Source organism: Eschrichtius robustus, chromosome 2 (genome assembly GCF_028021215.1).
Source record: "Eschrichtius robustus isolate mEscRob2 chromosome 2, mEscRob2.pri, whole genome shotgun sequence".
In the NCBI taxonomy this organism is placed as follows: Eukaryota; Metazoa; Chordata; class Mammalia; order Artiodactyla; family Eschrichtiidae; genus Eschrichtius; species Eschrichtius robustus.
In genome coordinates, this window is record NC_090825.1 from 134,479,736 (window position 1) to 134,503,037 (window position 23,302).

Here is a 23,302-nt window from a genome sequence, read left to right on the forward strand (position 1 = left end):
GTGTCTTAGGTGGGATGCCTCTGGAGGGAACAGACCCATGTCTGAGTAGCCCCGGTGCAAGGTGTGCCAATATGCTTTCCTTTGAGCTCTAGCTGTTCTCCCCTCACCAGAAATAAGTAAAGATCCTCATGGGGGTAGAAAAGCAATGTTCTTTTTCCTCTTGAGAACCGATACGATATAATGATTAATAACCTGGACTTAGGAGCCAGGCTTTAGAGGTTTGAATCTCAGTTTAGCAATTTACATGCTGTGTGACCTTGGGCAAATGATTTAACCTCTCTTTCTTTGGTTATTTTCTTCTCTAAAATAGAGGTGGTAATTGCACCAACCTCGGAGGGTTTTTTAGAGGAAGATATGACATGATATAAGTAAAAATAAGTACAACATTACCTGGCACATAAGTGCTTGCTACTTTGATTATTGCTTACCTTATAATACTAAATACACAAAGCACAAAAATATTGAGTTGCTTATCTATGAACTAACTTTTATCGATGGCAAAGTTTTCTGCCAATCGCCCCAGCCCGTGTTTCCAGAGAGCCCCAACCCAAAGAGGAGGTATCCTACCTTTGGCAAGCGCTCAGGGTCGCCAGGGTGCCGGGGAATAACCTTCTGTAACCTCTGGAAACCATAATCGATGGTGGGTTCATTGAGCGCTGCAATGAAGAAGTCATACAATTAGAACAATTTCAGGAAATAAAACAGCAGATGATTTGCAACACTTACGGCACAGAAATTAACTGGGAAGTCCAAAGTTTCATTGATACTTCTGAGTTAGATCATAAAGTGACTGGACAAATGATCCCTTTTGGTGGGGACTGACTCACTCAGAAGAACATGAGTAGCAGGTCCTAAACTCTGCTCTTCTGGCCAAATTCTATATTCCTTACAGTGTTGAAAGTGGAAGGTAAAATGGAACTTGGTGTGAGGTTTCAGGATTCCCTTCAGTCAGAAGCTTGAGTTAACACACTGGAGGGCTTGGCCAAGGGTATCTACAGCTATAAAGAGCAGAATTAAAAGTACTTGCTTAGCTACAGAATTATCAAGTGGACCGCAGCTGATACAGTATCGCAGTGCCATCGGGCGCAATTAAGTGTGGTGGGGCAGAGGAGACCAGATCTCCTCGGGCCAGAAAACCTCTTCTACCCTCGGAAGAGCCCGAAAAGAGACAGGTATTGAAAATGCCCTTGATACGACACCCTCATATCTAAGGTGAAAGACTGATTCACCAGTATCAGTATTATTTCAGGAAAAGGCTAACCTCTATGGAACACTAACTCAGAGCAGCTGACTCTCCAAGAAGAATTTGTTTAAAAGACTAAAAGAAGAGCAAACCTGTAATAATATTTGGAGACGGTGGGCCTTCTTGTACCCGTATCGACTATACCTTCTTCAAAGCATCCTACAATTCAACTCGATACAAACTGGACTCTGGTGTATCACTTTTGAAATTCCTCCCCAGGATATGAAATATCTCCAGCTTTGCTCGCCTGACCAGGAAAAGATGGCGGCTCCATCCTCCACCCACATCCCCCGTCTCCTCTAAGTTAAGGAGTCGGCCTTTTTCTTCTTGTCTTTCTTCATGTAACCAAAGTACTCAACCACGTATTTTCTCCCATAAAAAGACAAGTCTTTGACAGTTAGCTATACATTTAGAAAACAAGTTGCCACATGCTTTACTTAAAATGCATTTCCATTAACCTAAATTTTAAAAGTAAGATTCATACTACTACTAACTTTAAAAAAACTGTATTAAATTCAAATAGGTCCCAAGGCTAATGGAAGCAATTTGTATACCAACCCAAAATGACTGGCCCACTTTTCAAAATACAGGTATGATAATCTTGTGGTGTTAAAAGGACATTTAAATGGAAAGACTGTGAATTTAGTACATAATTATACCAATAGAACCCTTTAACTTGTCAACTTGTAAATCTAAAAGGCTATCAATCATTTCTAAAGAGGAAATAAACCTTAAAATTCCTTGATTGACAGTGCTTACTTTTTATGTAAGAAAAAAAAAAAAAAGGAGAAAAAAAAAAAAAAAAAAAAAGGCTGCATAAAGTGGCCAGAAATCCATTTACAAAAGTACATTGTTTTACATAGGTGAGTAAAAGCCAATAATTACACCTCCAAAAGACATATAAATCAGGGTAAGTACTTTTTCCTCACTTGTACATTTTAAGTTGGAGTGAACTGCAGGTAACTTTTTTTAAGAAGATTTTTTTTTTTTTCCCCAAATGCAATGCTTGTTGGAGTTGTTAATAGAGTAGCCATTTAAGACAATGTGATCACTTTTGCAAATATGAGGTTTAGCCATTTCCCCCACCTTCTCCCCACCCCCTTCCAAAGGGTAAACTTTCAACCTGTCTCTTGTGGAAATTAACTAAAATTACACCCAGGTGTACCAAATCTCTCTCTAGTGGTACCTGAGTTAAGGCACAATATTTATTGTTCCTCCCATTTTATGAATTACTTTGTAAACCCTTGAGAAAAATTCTTTCTTTTTCAAATTAGACTTGTAGAGAAAAAGCCATACAACTCTCTACACAGGGAAGCTGTGACTCATAAAATCCCAGTATTTAATAAAGAAATGCCCGGGAGTGAAGGAATGGGCACCCAGGCTAAGCTGTATATCACGTCTATCCGCCACCCATAATGCTAATTGCCAACAAAGATGTTTAACCATAAAAATAGCTTTAGGCAATTAAATGTATCATTTTAACACTTGAAGATATGATTCAGCATCCTGAAAATTCTAATTCTTGGTTTTATTTTTCAGTGTAAGCCACCAATAAAACTTGACTTGTTGACCCACCGCTCCAGTGGTTTGCATAATGAATTAATTCCTACTGTGTCAAGAAACCCATGGTTGTTAATTGAATGACTGATGTACTGGGGGGAGGATATGTTTCTCTGACCATAGGAACAACTCACAACAGAATGACTGACATTCAGTATCCACAATTAAAAGAACTGATTCAAATATCATATGGAACTAATAGCTAAAGAGCTGAGGAGAAGTCATTCTGCTGCCAGAAAGAGTAATTGAATTAGATATATTAAACTCATTATTCAAAGAAAACTAAGCATCTAGTCTATGGAAGTATGCTATGTGAGAGGAAATATTTCAGTAGAGGGACAAAGGCTTTCAATTTATTTCCCATGCCTTTATGATTTGCTCTACACTCGTATTTTTTAATATATTAACCTGCCCTCGATCTACATAGTGAACATTACAATGGCATTGTCTAGTGCTGTAAACAAAGATAACACTAAAGATATGCAAGCAAAGTTCGTTGTCTTAAATTCAAAGGTGCCTGATGATTTCTCGGATTGCAGTGACTAAAGAAAAAAACTAAACCAATTACTGAGTGAGAGGGGCCATCTGATAGAGATTGTCCCTTTAAAAAAAAAACCCTGAAAACAGATCAACTGTCTAGGGAGGGGGATGGTTAATTTACGGCACACCCATAGGAATATGATGCAGTCCTCAAAAGCAATGCTTTTGGAAAAAAAAATAGGGAAAAAAATTTACTGGTATAAAATATATTGCTATGTCAAGAAGCAGATTACAAGAGCACATGTGCAATATGGTTACTTTTTTTTTTTAAATGAACATATACAGAGAATAAAGAAAAGGTTTCTGTGTATAAACTGCCTAACAGTAGTTATTTCTAAGAAGTGAGTCTTGAAGCGCTTTTCTTCCTTCTCTTTACGCTGTGCATGGTCTACATTTTCCACAATGAACATATATTACTTTTATAATCAGAGGAAAAGGTTAAGAGCAAGAGAGTGTTCCCAAGATGGAATCTGACCTGCTTGTATAAGGTAATGACATAAGAAACTTTGCCTGAAAAAGGGTCTGCATACCCTTTAATAACATTGCCTAGGTTATTACAGACCATAAGAAAAATAAGTAGTATACGTTTGGCCAGTTGTATAAATATGTGACTATTCATAAACTCTCTGAAAATCAGCAGAGAGAGTAACGGGGAGGAATCATAAAGAATGGCATATTTATTTTCATCAGTGGGGGTAGTCGTACCTTAGGGACATACATCTGCTCTGCAAGAATGTAATATAAAGTTAATCCTTCAACAAAGTGACCTCGTTGTATTCAAGCACAGGGCTCAGGGGGCACCAGAAAAAGAAGTGGGCCTAGTCAAGTTTTTCCCCCTAAAACTTGAGACAATTCTGAGAATCCAGGAGAGAAAGAAAAAAATTTAACTGCACATAATTAACCACAAATGAAGCATCAGTATCTTAGGTTGTAAAAAGAAAAAACAGATGAAACTGTAAACTGCAAAAGGAATGCAATGATGGGAGCTCCTCGTGTCACCCTACTTCCAAGCACCTAACCCACACTTTCAACAGGGTTTGAGAGGGTGTTCTCCGAAACCAGTTCGGGGTGGTAACGGAATAAGGGAGGCTCAGAGGTTTAGCAAAATCCATAATCCCAAAGAAGAAGAGCCTCAGTTTTTAGGTCAGCATAATAAAATGGGACCAGTGAGGGCATTAAAAACATTCCACAAGGTAATAAATTGTCCGTTGACTCAATAATCATTTCTAGTGCCTACTAAGTGTTCAGATGGCACTGGTGGGAATTCACTGTTTTACGTCACATAAGCCCTTAAAAATAAACTTTCTGAGAGGTGTACATAATCTCACCTCAGAAATGAACTACTATGATTGTAGAGTTGGAACCTGGTTCCAGCTCCCATGGCCAGGCTTCCCTCCTGCTCAGCAATCCATTCTCTTGCCTCCCTGATGGTCAGACGGTGGGTCACCACCACTGCTCCTCTTCTCTGACACTAAGCTCACACTACACTTCACAGGACCGTGTGGATTTATAGAGCGATCAGGCTACTGGGGAGCCACAGAGATTTGCATTCACGATGGCCTGCACTGTCCTCTTCAAACCCAGGGGTAGATACATATTAGCTGAGTAAGCTCAGTAGGACCTCATGGAGCTGTGTACATATCCTACAGGAGGTCCGAAACGTTCCTATAAATGCACAAAAGGCAAGATTAAATGCTTCTACACAGGAGCAGGCTTGTAGGGCAGATGTATCAGCTGAGATTTCAGGAGGCTCCTCTCACAGCTATGATAGGATACTGGGGAGTGGTATAGGGAGGAAGTAGGGGACCCATGCGGCCATGGGGAAGGCTCAGCTGTATCAAAGTCATTACTTTTCAAAAGGGAAAAGTTAATTAAACGTTTTAAAAAAACATCAAACCACTTCACGTGGCCTTGAGCGGGGTCAGCTTATAAATGGCTTTGGGTTCCCACCCAGTCTCACAATCTCAGGCTCCCCTAAAGGAAACCAGTAACTTTCCATACAGAACCAGTCTATGCAGAGCCCTTCCCCTTTGGGCTTCAACCAAGGTTCTGGTCAAGACAGAAGAACTCTGGTTATACAAAGCTATTTACAGTGTTCATGCAGCATGAAATGCTATAGGCAAAGAAACTTTAGAATAAGACAACTAGGTTTTACGTACTACTAATAATGACAAGATTATAAAATTCATCCAAAACATCTGGTAATGGGTAAATCCTTACCAAACGTATATGTGAATTGTGGCCTTTTCATGCCTTTAGTCGTCTCCTTTTTTTTGTTTTTTTTTTTTTTTTAATCCACAAACACATCAAAGAAAGAAAATTCTCTTTAAGGGGATTTATTTGCAAATTAAAACCATGTAGTCAAGACAAATGCATTCTCACTTATGAGAACTGATTTTTCTCTTTTCAGAGTTGCCTTTTAGAGAAAACACTCCTCGGTCCTCCTTAACTTCTGGACTACTTATCCCTGGAAACAATGGAAATGAAAGGCAGGACAGTTGTGTTCCCAAACATCAGGGGAAAAGTGGTTTGGGTGCCATTCCAACGTGAGCGCGCAGAGTTCCCCTGCTTTTATAGCTCAGTGACTCACTGCAGCGCTTTAACACATTGCTGGGGTTTTAATTTCCTTTTCTTAATGGTTATGTGACATGATGTCATTTTGACTGGAAATAAAAAGAAATGCAGATATTAGAAAGGTAATATTTATATTCTATTGCCATTTAATGTCCAAACAAATATCTAGACTCTATGCCAAGTAATAAATAAAGCCTCATAGCAAAGGCAATGATAAAACCAGCACCTGGGTCTCCAAGCTTCCCTGGTGACTATTCTATATTTGAACTAAAGGAATACAGCAGAGCATTTCCCTTCTAGGCAGATCCATTCTGGGCATAAGAGTTATTACATATGTGTTAGGCAGTCTTTTTGTTCCATAATGGCCCTATTTTCCCCTCAGTCACTGAATTAACAACCAGAGGTAAACCATAAAACAGCAAGTTATCTTCACGAACCTATCTTTAAGACTGACTTTAAAAGGTGTAAACCGCAAAATCAACCAGAAACCTACACAAGAGCCAGAAATATGGTCAAGGAAGAAATGTGTTGCATTTCCAGCCGTTTGGATGTTTCATTCCTCGCCTAGATGTTTAGTGCACACACGGTATCCCGGGTCATCTCTTCCTGGAAGGCATACACTTCCCTAAGAAACCTAACACCAAGTCCCTTGCAGGCAGAGCCCCTGCTTTCAGTGTGAAATGCTTTCACAGCCTGGCACCCTGCCTCAGGAAGGAGGTTCAGGAGAGCTTCGGGAAGAGGCTCACTGAACTGCAGAAAGCTATAACTGAACCAGAAGGGTGTCAGGATGGAGCCAACACGGGCAGAATTTACCAATACAGGAGCCAAAGGAGCATTTCCAAACTGGCTTTCAGCATGCTCTGATCTCTTATTTGTAGTTTTCGAACCTCTTGATGTGGAGCAACAACACTAAGATTCAAAAATCAAGCGAAGGACGTAATACTTCTCTCTACCGAAGGTACCATCAGAGGTATTGTTGGCTTGTGCGGCTACGTTCTCTTTACAGAGCCTGCAAGGTAAAGACTGAAGAGAGAAAGAGATCTGCAAAGTGGATCAGAGCCCAGGATGAAAAAATACAGGGGATCTGGGAGAAAGAGATGGAAGACCCTGAGCACCGTCACTTGGAATGCAAAGGACTTGCGTATGTTAGGAAATTAATAACTCTTCCAGAAGCAAAAGCAATCAAGAGCAGGAAGCAAGAATTAAGAGTGACTCGCTTTTGTTTTTCAAAATGGAAGTAGCTTTACTGTGTTTCTAAGTCTAAAAGGAATATACTCTTATTGTAAAAAAAATACAAAAGAAACACAAAGAAGGAAAAAAGCCTCATAATATATATACTCATATATAATCACTATTTATATTAATATGTAGGCTTTCGGGCATTCTTACAATACTGTTTTATATAAATATAGATTATATACATATTTATATCCACCTCGTTCTTTTTAATGGTTGTAGCGTATTGCAATTATATGGATGGCCATAACTTATGCAACAAATCCCCTGTTAATGGGGGTGTATTTTTTCCTCAAAAAAATTTTCAGGAGAAATTCTTAGATAAAAAATATGTACATTTCAAGACTTTGGATACATATATTTTTAAACTATCCTTCCTAAAATTTATACCAATTTACATGTTGACAGGTTACTTTTAAAGGCATCTGCAAAAGACAACGAATTTTTAAGACTGTGCATCCTGAACTCAATTATTCTCTACGTTATAAGGACCTATGAATGTTTTTAATAGATGTTAACGATCACAATGATTACTTGGAGAAGTGTCATTTCAAACATACCCCGAGGTCATATAAGACACTCTTCCCAGTAATATCAAAATGCTTTATAGACATTATCCCACTGAGTCTTTCAATATGCCCTTGACATAAATGTCAAAATTTATGACTCCCAATTTGAAGGTGAGAAACTGAGGCACAGAAAGAGCTGGCTGCATGAATCAGAACAAAAACCCAGTGCTTCACTTACTATGCCAGGATGACTATTTTATTTTCACATTGGTAAATCTCAATTTGCAGCATATTGACAAGTCCAGCTACCAAATCAATTAAATGGCACCTTTTTTTTTTTTTTTTTTTTTTACTAAATATCTGTGAAACAGAAATCCAGCACTAGGAGGAATCCTTGTGCCAGACTCCTGACTTCACAACGGGGGAACGCTAACTTGGCCTGATTTTCTTAAAGCTTACCATGTCAACAAGCACAAACCTGTTGGAAAGGCCACCCTGGCATTTTAAACTTGCCCCACAAATAATCAAGAAACTGTGCTTTCTGTCTCATCAACTTCTCCTTACAGGTCTGAGCTGGGCTCTCAAAAGTTGATTTGTCTTTTGAGAAACAGAGACACATAATGCTGTTGAGATACATTAAACCAACTTATTTCATACCACAACCAGTTGGTCTTTTCTAGAAGATCCTTGGTGAGGAGTCAATGGCAGAAGTGGAGCATTTCTTAAACAGACCCACTTTTGGCCCTGGAGGGTTATACTCTATCTAAAATGGGAAGTAGGTGAATGTACAATAATTAGGGAAAACTGTATTGCTCTCTAATTGTGAAAAAGTTGATGAGAAAAGTTGCCCCTGTTACTGCATATGATGTGCTCTGTACAGCTTGGCCTTCCAGGATCCTTAATTTAGATTTCCAAATCTGATGCAAGTATAAAACTAAAATTAAATCTCTCAAGCAAACAGGAGCTTGCATATCTCCAGGAATTTTTTTTTTTTTTTTTTGCCTTTCAATCTTTTTCATTTTGGAGTTTTTTTGTTTGTTTGTTTTTTAATTCATCATTTATGATTAGGTTCCAAAGCCAGACTTGCTCAATTGAATGAGAAGAGGATGGCTGTCGCTGTGTAATGGATGATGGTGTTTTAAGTATTGGAGGCCAACACACTCTGTCTTTCTTCTTTAACGTTCAAAGATAAATCCATCATTTTCTTCCCTACTGGCATATCTTCTGATATAACAAGAGTAATATTCCTTCCATAATTGTTCTTTAGATTTCTTCCCAAAGAGTTTTGACAATAACTGTTATCAAGGGGGTAAAATCACCCAGCCTGTCTGATAAACATGTTTTCTTGTGTTCCCACCCCAGCGAGTGCTTGACACTGTACTTTTATCATCCAGCGTGTGTTCAGAATGAGCTTAGAACAGCAATTGCCGGGAATAGGCAGGCGATAAACTGCATTGATTTAACACATCTTGTTTTCAATCGTGCTTGGATTTTCTGAGCACGCATTTTTCCTGTACTTTGGCTTGTAGCTTTTATCTGACGAGCTGATCCCTTTTCACTGGAAAATGAAAAGGTCGCACAAGAAGACACGGTTTACTGGAACTTGAACACGCACCAGGGAGAGTATTTTAGATAAATACTGTCAGACATAGTGGAGCTGAATTTCAACAACACAACTGTTAAACAACAATACTTATTACTCTCCTAGAACAAGCTACCAGCATCTTATGGCTCTCAGCAGGGAAGAGCACCGAGTCAGGCTCCAAAGCTGAGAAACCCTTCTCTGCGCCTTTTGCTAACCGAGCACAGAGTTCTGGGCCGAGGTCCCGCTTGGGATTGTTAATATCATGGTCTTATGTGACAACTCAAAAAACTACTGCCACTGTCACAGAGCTGTCTCCTCTAAACCAGTGGGCAGGTTTCAGAAGAGCTGGATGATGAAGTTACAGCGGAGTTCTGCAGATAGACTGGGAGGGGAGAAAAAAAATCCCAAGAAAAGTGACATGAAAGTGATTCCAAATAATCCATTAATTCTCCTAACAAGACAGGAAAGTACTTGTAACTGGCAGATATTAGAGGACTAATTGCTTATTTGGTTATACTTTAATGGACTCAGAAGAGAACGTATAACAAGCATGCTATGTGGAGCGTTAACCGAGGTCTTGCAGATAAGCCTAGAGGTTTTTGCCAGCCTGAACGCCAACCTAAATAGCATTTGATATAAAATAAATGATGCCAGCCTTCTGCAGTATTGACCCAACCTAAGTGATGATTTTTACTGCATGTCATTAGCCTTCGACTCAGCCAGAAAGTCTCCTCTGCCTGAATGTTTGGCACTGGAACCCTTCCCTTTATAGCCTTAACACACATTGTGAATATATCTCTATTCACTGTCTGCTCCAGAGCTTCTTGAACTTTCTCTGTTCACAGTACCTTGGGTGCCTCAGTAATCTTTTCACAGAGCCCTCAAGCCAAAAGAAGTGCCCAACAATTCCGTTTAATTAACTACTTAGGTCCAAACAGCTTAATATTGTTTATATCCTAACATCTTAATATTTATATCCTTAATATGTGTATCCTAACAACTCAGCAGCCATTTGAAAAAAATTACAAAGAAATGGAAAGAAAAAATAATACAATAACACTTTCAATTCATCCTAAAATAATCACAAGAACTTACTCACGGGATGTGTGCTCCTGTTTAGCACAGTACAACTTCTCAAAGCCTGGAGTAAGATCGGACATCAACGCCCTTTTTTCTATTCCACGTTGATTTTCACAGGACACTTCCTTGAATCACAGCAACTGCTAAAAACTGAGCCTTGCAAAACTGTGACACCATCAAAAGGAACGCAGTGCAATCTAATGTTGAGCTATGAACTACCTCAAACTAGCAGTTTGTCTGGTACCTGACAGACTTAAAGTATCACTTGTTTCCCTCAAATTTAAAATACCCCACATCACCCCTGTATGTTTGAAGGGACACCTTGGTGCGTAAGTTTAGGAAACATGGATCTACTCAGAAGCGTGGAATCAACTAAATGCGAAGATGCTATGAGAATCCATTGCATTCATTCACTGTGTATTTTCTTGTACTATTAATATAATAAGAGCATCAGCTAACACTTCCTAAGGACTTAGTATGTGCCAAGCACTTTACATGGACTAACCTATCTGATCTTTACCAAAACCCCAAAGGGAAGTATTATTGTTATGCCTGTTATACAGAGAAGGAGACTGAGGCCTGAAGGTGTTAAACATCTTGCCTCGATCCACAGAGCTAATGAGTGAAAAGCTAGAGATTTGAGCCCAGGCAGTCTGCCTCCCAAGCCCTGCTCTTAACCTCTTTGCTAGAACAGCCTAGTTAGGATAACCAAGAGGCCTCCAGGATAGGTCTCTAACAATTTGGACCTGCAGTACTCTTCTAATGCTTTTCTTGCTCCCAGTATACCCCTCTATGTGCAGTCTATTCTAATTCTTTTCTTTGTCCCAATTTATGTCCTACTCCAGCCCTCATCTGACTTCCATTTCTCTAACAGCCCACTTCTTGCCTCTGTTCCAACCCTTTTGGGGTAAGACGGAGCTAGATTATCATCCAGGCTATGTCACTGGACCAGCTATGTGCCTTTTGGAAAAGTCACATTCTTTAAGTCTCCTAATATGTAACGTGAAGATGTGATGTGATACTATTTGTATGATGCTTTGCACACAATAAATCCTCAATAGGCAGTTGTAATTACTAATAACAGAATACCTGACATGTGCTAGAAATGGGGAAGATGTGGGGAATACAGGATTAATTAGACATATTTGTACATTCCCCACTGTCAAGAAACTCCAGAGTCTAGAGGGGCAGAAAGACAGAAACAGAATTCTACAACAATGTGATAAATACAATGTGAGGATGCAGTATTTTAGGAGAACATCGGGCATGCTTCACTTGTCCTCGGGGTTCAGCCTTTCTTCCCCCTACTCACACTAACTGGAAATTACAATTCAAAGAATTCTACCACCTCTGATTCTCAAATGTTACTCTGAAACAGAGCTGTGTCTGGAATAGGACATAACTGTTTTAAAACAATATAAATTTTGTGACAAAATGGGAACAAAATACAGGTGGGAGACACCTAATTAAACTGGGAATTTTTTTCCCCAGACTTGAGATGCTTTACATTGCTTAATTAATTCAATAAGTTTGGACGCTTGCTATATATGAGGCCAAGTGCTAAAGGAAATGAAAAAAAAAAAAAAAAGAGAAGTACAACACAGGTCCAGTTCCCTATGCTTCTCCAGCTGGAGATGGTTGCATCTGAAAACTCTCCTACGCACTGTGATGTGCCCTTGAGGAGTTTATTTATTTATTTATGTTTTGGCCATGCAGTGGCGTTTGGGGTCTTAGTTCTCTGACCAGGGATCAAACCCGTGCCCCCTGCAGAGGAAGCAGGGGGTCCTAATCACTGGACCTTGAGGAGTCTATAATCCAGGGAAGACAGGCCTATAATCAGCCACTCAAAATGATACAAAACTATAGCATTACTAATGTAGTAATAGTACATTGCACAGAAGAAGGAAAAGTAATTATCTGTACTGGGGCCAAGGAAACATATACCAAAGAGGTCATACCTGAGCTGGATGTATAAGGATAAGTAGGATTTTTCTACTGAAAAGGGTGGGAAAAGAATCCGAGGCAAAAGAAACAGCAAGAGCAAAGGCACAGAGATATAAAAGGACATGATGTGTTCAGATAAGATTAGATATTCCAGTTTGGAAAGAGCATAGCTTATATATTGGGAGTAGGGTGTTGAAGAGTAACTGTGAGTTAATAGTATTGGCCTTGAGTGCCTTGCTAAGAAATTTACCTGGTAGGTAACAAGGGGCTATTAAAGGTGTTCCATATCATAGGAGAGATACAATTAGATCTATATTTCGAAGACATAACCATAGGAGTCCAGTAAAAGATGGATTTTAAAGTCAGAACTATCACAATAATCCAAATGGAAAATGAAAGACCAACTAATAATGAGGTGGTCATGGAGAAAAGGAGGAAAAGGTAGATTTCAGAGATATTTTAGAACAGAAATTACATGAATTTAGTAACGTGGTAGATGTGAGGGGTTAGAAGAAAGTGGAGGATGACTGATATTTCTAATTTACCTGACTCGATGAACAGAGTGGCCATTTATCAGGATAAAGAATGGAAGACGAAAACTATATATGGGAGGAAAACTCGTGAGTTCAACTTCAGACATGCTGAATTTTAGATACCAATAGGATATCCATGTGAAAATGTTTAGTAGGCAGTTGGAAATAAAGGACTGATATTCAGGAAGAAGATCAAGGATGGAGTTAATTTTATGGGTAACACTGAGATATAGGTAATAGCTGAAAACATCGGTGTAAGAGAACCAAGGACAGCGCTATGGGGAACGCCAACAGTTAAGGAATAGTTTGAGAAAGACTCAGAGACAAAAAGAACAAAGGCAGGTCAAAAAAGTGGAAAGAATGTCAGGAGAGAATAATGGCACTGAAGTCAAATGAGGAGCTTAAAATTGTCCACACTAGCTAGTGTAGCTGGGTAATCAACCAGGAGAGGTCTGGGGAGAAGCTGTCAAAGGAGACCACTCCAAAATGAAGACTCGTGAATGCTTTAACCCAGAGGCTCTGGTTTTCTTTTGTCTCACTCAATAACCCCCAAATACAAAGATCTGAACACATCAAGTAAGTAAGGGATGATGGCAAACCTGTTTGCCCAACTGAAGCTTAGCTAATCACAAGAGGCGTAAGAGAGAGGAGAGGACACTCAGCCCTGATTGGAGTCACCTTAGTCCTAAAGGAAAGTGTAGAACTCCAGGTGCCCTGAGACAAAAACTATGATGCAAAGTTCACTGCTAGCTTTGGCCAATTTCTGTTAGTACAGTAGGAAGGGTGAGGATGATGGGATTTTCCATGGCTGTCGAGTTTTCCTGCTCCCGATCTTGATGCCTGTGTTTTAGAAGTGGATGGAACCCAGCTGATCCCTCACAGCACCCCGGTGAGGTGCTACTGCTTCTAACCCACTCTAGGTCTGGACTTGTGAGCCAGGAGGACTGGGTCTCCTTGCCACAAAATATTTACAAAATACATTTGTTTGTGTAACCAGAATTTAATCTTCTCCTTTGGATGTCGGTGGTCTTAATATTGGTCCCTGGTGACTTACAATCAATAGATGTTTAGTTAAGCAATTCACTTGTTTTGGAGTAACAGTTATCGTGTGGGCAATGGGTATGTGGCCACTTCCTCAATAACCCCACATCTCCTGATGCAGTGAATGTTACAATCAGACATTTGTTGCTGTTAGCTCACGAGATGCTGGAATCCAATTTTGAAAAGCAAGTAATAAAGCACCACATAAAAAATAGTGGTGTAATTACTTCTTGGTCAGGTTAAACCCTACTGTGACGATAAAAACCAAAGGAAGCAGCCAGCATCATAAGTGGGTTTGCTGTAAATTTGACACTGGTTCTGACCTTCAGCGAGCAAGAAGCTTGAAGCTACCCACCTAAGCCAGGTGCACAGGAGAATATTTATGTTGCATATCTTTACCAAGTCTCTGTTTAAAAGCACTTTAATGAATGTACCCCAGGAATGCCATGGCAGTTCTCAAGAGCTAAAGAGAACGGACCAGTCACTAAATTCCTGACCTCAAGGCTTCCAGGTTCCCATTTGAATTCAGGCCCTCAAGAAAAGGGATTTAGAAACTTCATGGGAGAGCAATCACCATGCTGGTATAATTTGTTCTCCAAGTGTAGAAGAAAGTAAGGGGGTCTAATTGGAACATGGAGCACACTGTCCGAGAGGTGAAGGAAATTCTGGCCGTTGCTGTTGATCTGTGAGCAAACACTGGTAACCCACCGATATGCGCAGAAGAAACAAACCAGCCTCTGCTTTCAGGCTGTGATCTTTCACATCTCATCCCAAATGCTTGAGAGGCTCCCTCGATCCACATGAAATACCGTGGGCGGGTGGGTGTAGGGGGTGGGGGAGAGCCTTAGCCACAGTTATGACAAGAACTTTTAAGGATGGCATGGCACAGTCCATGTGTAAAGATATCATGCTTGTTTTCACTTGCTGCCTTTCATTATTTCCAGCTCTTGGGAAAACATTTAGTTAATATCTTTGTTTAGGCCCTCTAAGAGTTGCAAATGGTTCACCTAAGGTTTGTGCACTTTGAACAGACGTTCCTAAGGTTTGTGCATTTTGAACAGACACTCCGACAGGATGCTGAAGACAGCATTAGCCCACTGGTAAAGCAACAGCAGGTTAAGTGTTACTAATGAAAGTGACTTCTATAGGTTAACTTCTCAATGACAGCAATGCGCACGGAAACGCAAGTACTCTTGTAGGCTGATGGTTAGAAATGGGTATGAGCTTTTTGCAGGGCAACTTGGCTATCTGTGGGTGGAGAGGATGAAAGATTAAGTTTAGAGACTAAATCATCATGAGTTTGGAGGCGTCTCCAAATGGAGGCCCGGTGGCCACACACACCACTTCTAACAACACTATCTTTCCAAGTGGACGGACACAGGCTCACAGCAGTCACACCAGCCTTGTCAGCCTTCAGAAATGCCACCTTGTGTTTCAAGAAGACGCTGTTCTTGCTCTGACTCCCCTGGACCCTCCTCTTCCTTCAAACGGGAAATAGAGACTGAAATTCCCCAAACCGAATCTTCCAATTCTGTCTAAATTGACGGGTGCGATGAGGTGGCTTAAAATGAATAATAAATGAGAACAAGGGAGAAGAACTGACCTCCCTTCCATATTCTCTCTCTGCAATCTGCCTGTCCCATTGGAGGCTGGTGAACTTAGAGGAAATGAAAATACATATTTAACACCATGTGTGGAATTTACTTTGCCTGAGGCCACTGTGTCAGATATTGTTGCTGGGTTTTTCAGAGGGCTGGGGCATAGCTGCAGGGGCAGAGACTAGGCTTGATAAACTGCTGACCTATTCCCAGATGGAAAATTTTTATGATTATATTGGGACAATAGGTACTGTGACCCTTTAAGAACAAAATCAAACATACTGGATTGCATTTTTCAAAAGCTACCGAAACAACTTCTAGGGAAGAATACATTCTTCTAACTCTCCTTTCTAAGTCTGGAATTAACAACTTGATCTTGATGCAGTCAGGTAGAGGGGCAAAAGCACATCCATTCAATCAACTTCAGAACTTTATTGCTGCAAAGATCCTTCCTTTTACAGCAAACACAACCAAGCTTGGAGACCCTAACTGATCAATGCAAGATCAAACTGCTAGTGAACAATTGAATCAGAAAGAAAAAACTCAAATGTTGGAACCTAATTCACACCAGGTCCCACATCAGTCCTCCATGTAAGCTTGATTTAAAATAAAAAGGATCATTTACTGAGAAGTAGTACTAGGCATTTTAAATTTAACTTATTTTGTTTCTTCAATGGCCCCAAAGGTAGGTATTCCTGTTTAACAGACGAGAAAACTGAGATGGTGAGGGGTGGGTAGGCAATGAAAAGAAGTGTGACTGGGTTATATCTATGAAAAAAGACACCAAACCTGCCCTTTAGACAATATCCTCATTAAAAGATCCATCTCCTATAACTACTGACCATTTCAAAGCCAAATGGCCCTGCCATTTTATAAAATGAATACTAACTGCAAGGAAGGCCAACGAAGCCTCCCAGGATCTTGAAAGTATCATGGAGCACGTCTACAAAGTGTCCACCTTTTTTTTTTTAACCATTGCCAATCTTTCTTAAAGTCCGTTTTGCAAAGGCCCCTGGAATTAAAAACAATGTGCTCTGACTTGACCTAAATTCTTGAAACGGAAACGTGATAATAATTGTAGCCCACAGGAAATGATGCATAGTTAGAATGTACCAGAAGCTGTGCTCAGTACTATGTCAAATATCATTAACTCTTAGCCATCCTCATGAAGTCTGTTCTGTTACCATCACCATTTTTACAGATAAAGGAAGACCCTGAGAATGACAGAGATGTGATGGATCCTGCCCAAATTTTACAGCAGTAAGAGCGAACCGGGCTCCAAATTTAGGCAGTCTCCAGTGCCCAGCCACTTATTCACCCTTTACACTGGACCGCCCCTGTGGAAGCATTTAGCTAACACATTGGAAGGGATGATGTTATCTTGCCTTTAAGGCACCATGGAAGAAAACAAACAATAAAAGATGTCTCAAGCAAAACTATCTGGTTTTGACTTGAAAGTATACATGTATACCCACATAGGCTACATAAGGACCTGACTCCAGGAAGATGTGAGTTTAAAAAGGGAAACTTTCCAAAATGGATCACACCTAAGCCCAAAACCATTTTCTGTGAGGTGTATGTATGGTGGGGATGGTGGTGATGTCACCCATAAAAGAGATGAGAAACGACACACGCTTCTCCATTACCACCTTCCAGCTTGTTTAATCTCACCTGGCAAGTTTTCCGTAATCAAGGAACTTGAAAATTGTATGGAACCTTGAGGCAGCTCTGGGTAACACAGGTAGAATTCGGATATGCTTTTCTCATTAACTGCTCATACCCCAGAAAGGAGAAGGAAGCCTCTCTCCTCCTGGGTTGCCTTTTCACTGAAAAACTCATCTTGATTGAATGCACACACCAGTTAACTATCTTCGAATTCACAAACCATTAATGCCCCATTTTCATAGAGCGCCATCTCTCCTTTCTGGCTTGTCGAGAGGCTGGCACTCTCCGGGCTGTGCTGCCAGGAATGTGAGATTCAGCAGGAATGGGGAGGGGACAGCAGAGAGAAGGGAGAGCACCAAGGCGCTCGTCTTCACCAGCAAAGGAGCGTTCTGGGGCTGAGCAGGGGGAACAGCGGATAATGCTGCCCTTGCAAAATTGACATCCTTCCAGCACTGTTCTGTGTCAGCTGCAAGGGAATCACAAATAATGCCACTCTGCCATTCTTGGGATGCCAGTTAAGCAGGCTTCAAATGTGCCTCCGAGGGAAGACGAGGTTTGCAAATGGTCTTGTGGACGTAAAAAGGTGGTATTAATGATAAAAGGAAGGGGGAAAGAAAAACTGTTTGCACATTTCTCTCCGGAAATATCTGGTCTGTTTCAAAGTTCCACTTTTCTTTCTCTCTCCAGGGCAGGAAGATCTAAGCAAGGTCTTGAGGTGTGTCCCCAAAAGACTCTTGTTAGGTTGCTCCCTGTAGCACGGCAGGTACCCGTGGAAGAGACTCTGGATTAACTGCCCTTCTGTGCCAGGGGCAGCTGGTTTCTTGAGGGAGAATTATGCCAGCTGGATCTCTTACCGAGCGTGTAGCCTCTTGAAGTCAGAAAGGTGTGAGATTATGTCTCTGATGATGAAGATATTTACAATTAGACTTTGTAAGAGATATAAGCATATTTCTTACTGCATGGGGAACTATTTGGGCTCTAGCAACACTTTTTTTTAAATGTCATGAAATTGTCAGAAACCACTAGGAAGACCCATTTCCCAAAATACGCAATGCCATCTTTTTAGAAAGCCTGATTTTGCTTTTGAAATAAACTCAGAATCTGACCGTGTTCCCCTTGGCCACGATTCTAAAATCAACTATGACTATAATTCCATGAACACAGAAGGGAGACTCCTGACTTGCCACAGCCTTGACCTTGGGCTTTGGTATTGAAGGTACCAAATCAGGTCATTTGAATCCCAGACCAACCACCCTACAATGAAATCCACATTTGGTAGGAAATGATGTGAAAATAGGGTTCTAGTACACCTGCTAGTAATGCCATTAGTTGTGACATAACCCCATAAGCTCCCAGACAGTTTAGGATTTGGAGAAAACAAAATAACAGTATTACATGAGGGAGATAAACACACACTGAATTAACAGCAGTTATGGGTTTCCTTTACGTGGCAGGAATATTTTCTTGGCTTTGGGATTTAGAATGTGAACAAGGAAGGCTGGGCATGCCAATTCTCTGAGTTTCATTTGCCTGCCAGAATATTTAGAGGTCTGGGCAAGGTAAACTAACTCTCCCATGTTTGTGCTGAAGGCGACGTGCCACTGACTTGTCCCAATCTGAGTATTAAATTATCTTTCCTCATGATGACACCAACACTGAAACTTTATAGACAGCTTATTTTATAGTCAGCAATATGGGGCCCTGGATTTTATTTCCCTTTGGACAATACGATTGTGGTTAGCATAACACAGTGAATCCAACATCAATTCTCTGTCAAAAATAGTTTTATGAAGGCCAGAGGGAGGGTGGGCATACCAGAGGCACACCCAGTTGGAGATATATAAACATTGAAAGAGAAACTAACATAAATTCTGTAAACAACAGAAGTCAAAGCTTTCTTGGGGTCATTAAAGACCTACATTTTAATATTCAAACAGTAGGATATTTACTGAAATATCAGATCAATTCTTAAAGGATTGCTGGCCCCAGGGGGGCTTATTTGTAGTCCTCTGTCCAAAGTCCACTAGACAGGGTCCCTGTCTTTAGTAGAGTGGATCCAAATAAATTCTAAGAGAGGAAATAGATTCCATTCTCTCTGTTTACTTTATTACTATTGATTTCTGAATTCCCTCCAATCTCTTTCTTAACTGAGCAGATAATATACATTTAGCACCACAGGTAATTATCCCAAATGAATCCAGTTTGCAGCTGGGTGATAAAAAAGAGAAGGGACACTGATAGATTAAACACTTGAACATTAAAAAGTATGGCTGATTGTATTAATATATACAAGAGCTTATAATATGCTCACATTATGGCTAGATATAGTTTCCTAGGCTAATCACAAATTCATTTGTACACTTAGACATATTTTATTTCCACTAGTCTATATTTTATAGCATTATCGTAGAGTACAAATGCTAAAATAATAAAAACAAAATCATTTCAAATATTTTTTAAACTCTACCTTCTACAAAAAGGAACCACTTAAACAATGTTTTTAAGTATTTAAAAGGGATTAGAAAATTTAATTGCCAGAAATGACAATGGTTTTTAAAGCATCAAAGATAGAAGAGAGAACAAGGAGTGTATCATTTTTAAAGTATATATAAAACAACTTAAATATCTAGCAACAGAGGAATGGATAAATAAATTTAGTAAACCCACACTGTGGGAGATTATGCAGCCTTTTAACACTATGTTTATGAAGAAGTTGTAATGCGTGGGAAAATGCTTAGTAGGCTATGTGAAAAAAACAGGATATAAAACTGTGTGTGTATACACATACACAGTATAACCACAAATATGAAAAAAATGTTTATATATATTTGTTACACATAGAAAAATATGACAGAAATATATGAAAATGTTAGCAGTGGTTATCTCTGGGTGATGGGCATCAGACAATGTTCATTTCTCTTACCCTATCCTGTTAGTCCCTAAATTTTCTGTAATTAGCTTACATTATTTCTATATAATATATACTATTATCACTATAATTACATAAATATATAATGTAATTACTAAACAAATAATAGAAAGATGGACAGATGGACAACTGGCATTGGATGGGAGGTTTGACCCATGTTTTGTTTACTCCTGGTTCAAGGTTATCTGGGAGCCCTCACATGCCAGGGGTATCTGTTCTGGCTCCTGTTTGAAAATCTACCCATTTACGGGTGAGTTTTCTACAGAGTCCTACCAGACTTGGGTAAGTACTGAACACTCAGGGATCATCACATTTTTAAAGAAGGAATATGGCTATATAGATATCGAAGTCCTTCTGAAAGACAGCACAGTGGAGCAGTTAAGGGGATGGATTCTGGAGCCAGACTGCCTGGGTCTGACTACAGCTCCTCCGCTTACCAGTTGAGTAACTCTGCAAAATGACTTAATCGCTCCATGTCTCAGTGCTTTATATGTCAAATGAGGACATCTCTACCTCATAGAGATGTTAGGAGCTTAAATGCATTAATATCTTTAAAACGCTTAGAACAGTATGACATGGTGTAAATTCTTAAATTATTTGTTAAATAAGTAAAATAAAATTTTGACTTGTATTAATCAGAATACAATTACAAAGGAAGAAATGGACAAAATACATGTAAAACATTTGAGTTTTTGTAAGTGTTTTGATAAGCTCATCTGGGGCAGGAGTGTAACGTTCTGTTGAATTAAGGTCAGTACTCAGGACTGTAGTAGTTTTACATGGTTTTTCCATACTTGCCAAAGATCTGTCCATCATCCATTTCTAGGAATGTTGGTGATGATATTAAGGTTCAGTGGAATACTTACTATGTGCCAGTATTGTTTGTAAGGCTTTGCTTGCTACTCTATACTTAGACTCTAACATAAGACTCAGAACTAAATAGGTGTAAAATAAATGTGTACTGAGTGAAAAAGCCAGTGAATGAAGTACTTCACCCTGGCTGCATCAAGTTGTCCAAATATGGGCATATTTCCACATAGGGAAATATTAAGAACTAGAGTTGAAGTGTTAAATTTCTTAGAAAACTTATTTTTACTGTTATAATACGGAGACAATGAGATGGCATTATCAAAAGAGCGGGGTGATGAAAAAAAAAAACTATTTATTCTGAGAAAAATGTAGTAGCTCAGCACTCAAATGTCTTCCAGGATCCTTTTCCTGGGGCATCCATAAGGACAGAAGGAGCAGTGGAAGTGGAGGTACCAAGACAGCCATGGCAGCACCAATAAATAGAAATAGCATGTCTCACTGGCTCTGTGGTTTTTTTCCTACCAGGTAGTGCATGACAAGAGAATGTCAAAGCAACTGAAATCAGAGACAACACTCGAAATAACGGTATAGAACGGTCAATTTTACTGTAATAAATTTCATTACTGAGAGAGGAAAACAACTATTTTTAGACACTGTCTATTGTTTTGTATGGATTTCAAAGTTACTCTTCATGCATCTAATTTCTAAATTCATAGTATAACTTTTAGCATTTTGTGGAGGTCTTGGCTCCAAAGCAGCAAAAGAGAAGTGAAAGGTCCCATGGTTGTCAAATCTTGATAAGTTCTCAGTGTCACTTTTTTCAAATGTGGAACTGCTCAAACCACACAGATAATTATAGATGACCAGATTGTAACTGTTTTATTGCTTCTTTTTCCCCATAAATTTTAATTTTGGAAAGTTAAGTGAAAAATGTGGTTCCAATTTTCTACAAATTGCACACAATTTGGTTTTAACAAGAAAATAGAAAGAAAGGGTATGTTCTTTAAAGTGAATTATGAACTAGAGTTTGTTTTCGCTTGCTCAACACCGCAAGAATAATAAAGCACAAAATTTAGAAAGGATGCCTTACAAAATGGAAATCATGAACTGTAGTAAGAAAAGCGTAGAGTAATTTTTTATCTAAACATGGTTTAAGCAATCTAACAGGATAATACAATTGAGCTAGTCTTTCTCCCTCTGGTGAAACAAGCTAAAGTTAAAAAGGAAAGAAAGAAAGAATGAAAGGAAACAGGGTAGAAGCCGACAACCTTAATGCATTGTATAACAGGAAATCTCTTAATAAGAAAAGGCTGTGTACATCACCATCTTATTCTCTCCAAAAGTGCCACTGACAACAGAACTACTGATATTGAAAACAATTAATATCGAAATCACTGGAATGCACACCTAGAAACAGAACAAAAGACAGGAAAGAGATTTTTAGTAGAAAGAAATTACAGCCATCTGCTGGGTTCTGGCTAGAATCTTAGAGTTAGACCAACATGCTTTCTGTATTCAAGGGAGCGGACAAGAGCTAGCATGTTAAAGACAGGAAGCCCATGATGTGTGTCTACCACACCAAAACTACCAGCTGGAAGGCAAACAGTGAAATCAATCAACCAGCTGTTTTTTTCTCCTTTGTGCCAAACTTTGGGTTGAATATATTCTTTGATTCCTTCAACTGACCACTGCTTTCATCTAATCCACAATGTAGACTATATCTAAGTATGAGGCAAAATATATTATTCAGATAATAAACTGCTTCATCACAATCCTCAATCTCCGTTGATCAAATTGCTCCAGGGCCCATGCTATGTAATAGCACCACCATGGCTTCCTCCAATTTCTACTTCCAAAAATGTTTACTTTCATACTGTGACCACCAAAGATCACCTGTGCTTTATTTGTATCCTATAAACAAAGCAGATCAAACCTTAACACAAGTACTCGGTGTAATGCTGTACCCCTAGGTATTCGTTTTGGGCCAAAATGTAGTATTTGCTAAAATTTTTCTATCTGGGGCTAAAGTTCCAAGTATAGAGTGCCTCTGATTGTTAGAACACCAAGTTCTGACTTATGAAGGTCCAGCTATAAACTGGGACTTGGCAAACTTGGAGTATTACTCATTGACTAATAATCCTATTAGTCAAAACTGCAAACTTCTGGTCAACTGCATATTTTACATATTACTGCACAAAGCTCTAGCAGAAGTTCACCATCCAAAATGTCCTTTGAAGGCATCACAATTTACAAGAGATGATTTACTCTCTTGAAATATAAAAGCTGAATTTTCCCATCCAGAAGTCAATAAATCTATGTGTTGGTAAAGAGGCTATTCCCTACCTGTAGCAATCAAGTTACGTAACCCTCAGGCAATGACTCTTCACTGTGCACAGACCTCACGTGTATCTCATTCCCCAGTGTTTGACTGATGATATAGTCTGATCGAAATGAT

General features: G+C 39.4%; 1 protein-coding gene across 11 annotated transcripts in view; it reads right to left on the minus strand.

The window, feature by feature from the left end:
• EBF1 (EBF transcription factor 1) overlaps positions 1-23,302 on the minus strand; it is a 398,013-nt gene that overhangs the window by 31,921 nt on the left and 342,790 nt on the right. For all 11 annotated transcript variants that reach the window (XM_068536302.1, XM_068536303.1, XM_068536304.1 and 8 more), the window contains one exon: positions 568-656. In XM_068536302.1, coding sequence (XP_068392403.1) covers positions 568-656 — 89 coding nt within the window. The remainder of the gene's footprint in view (positions 1-567; positions 657-23,302) is intronic.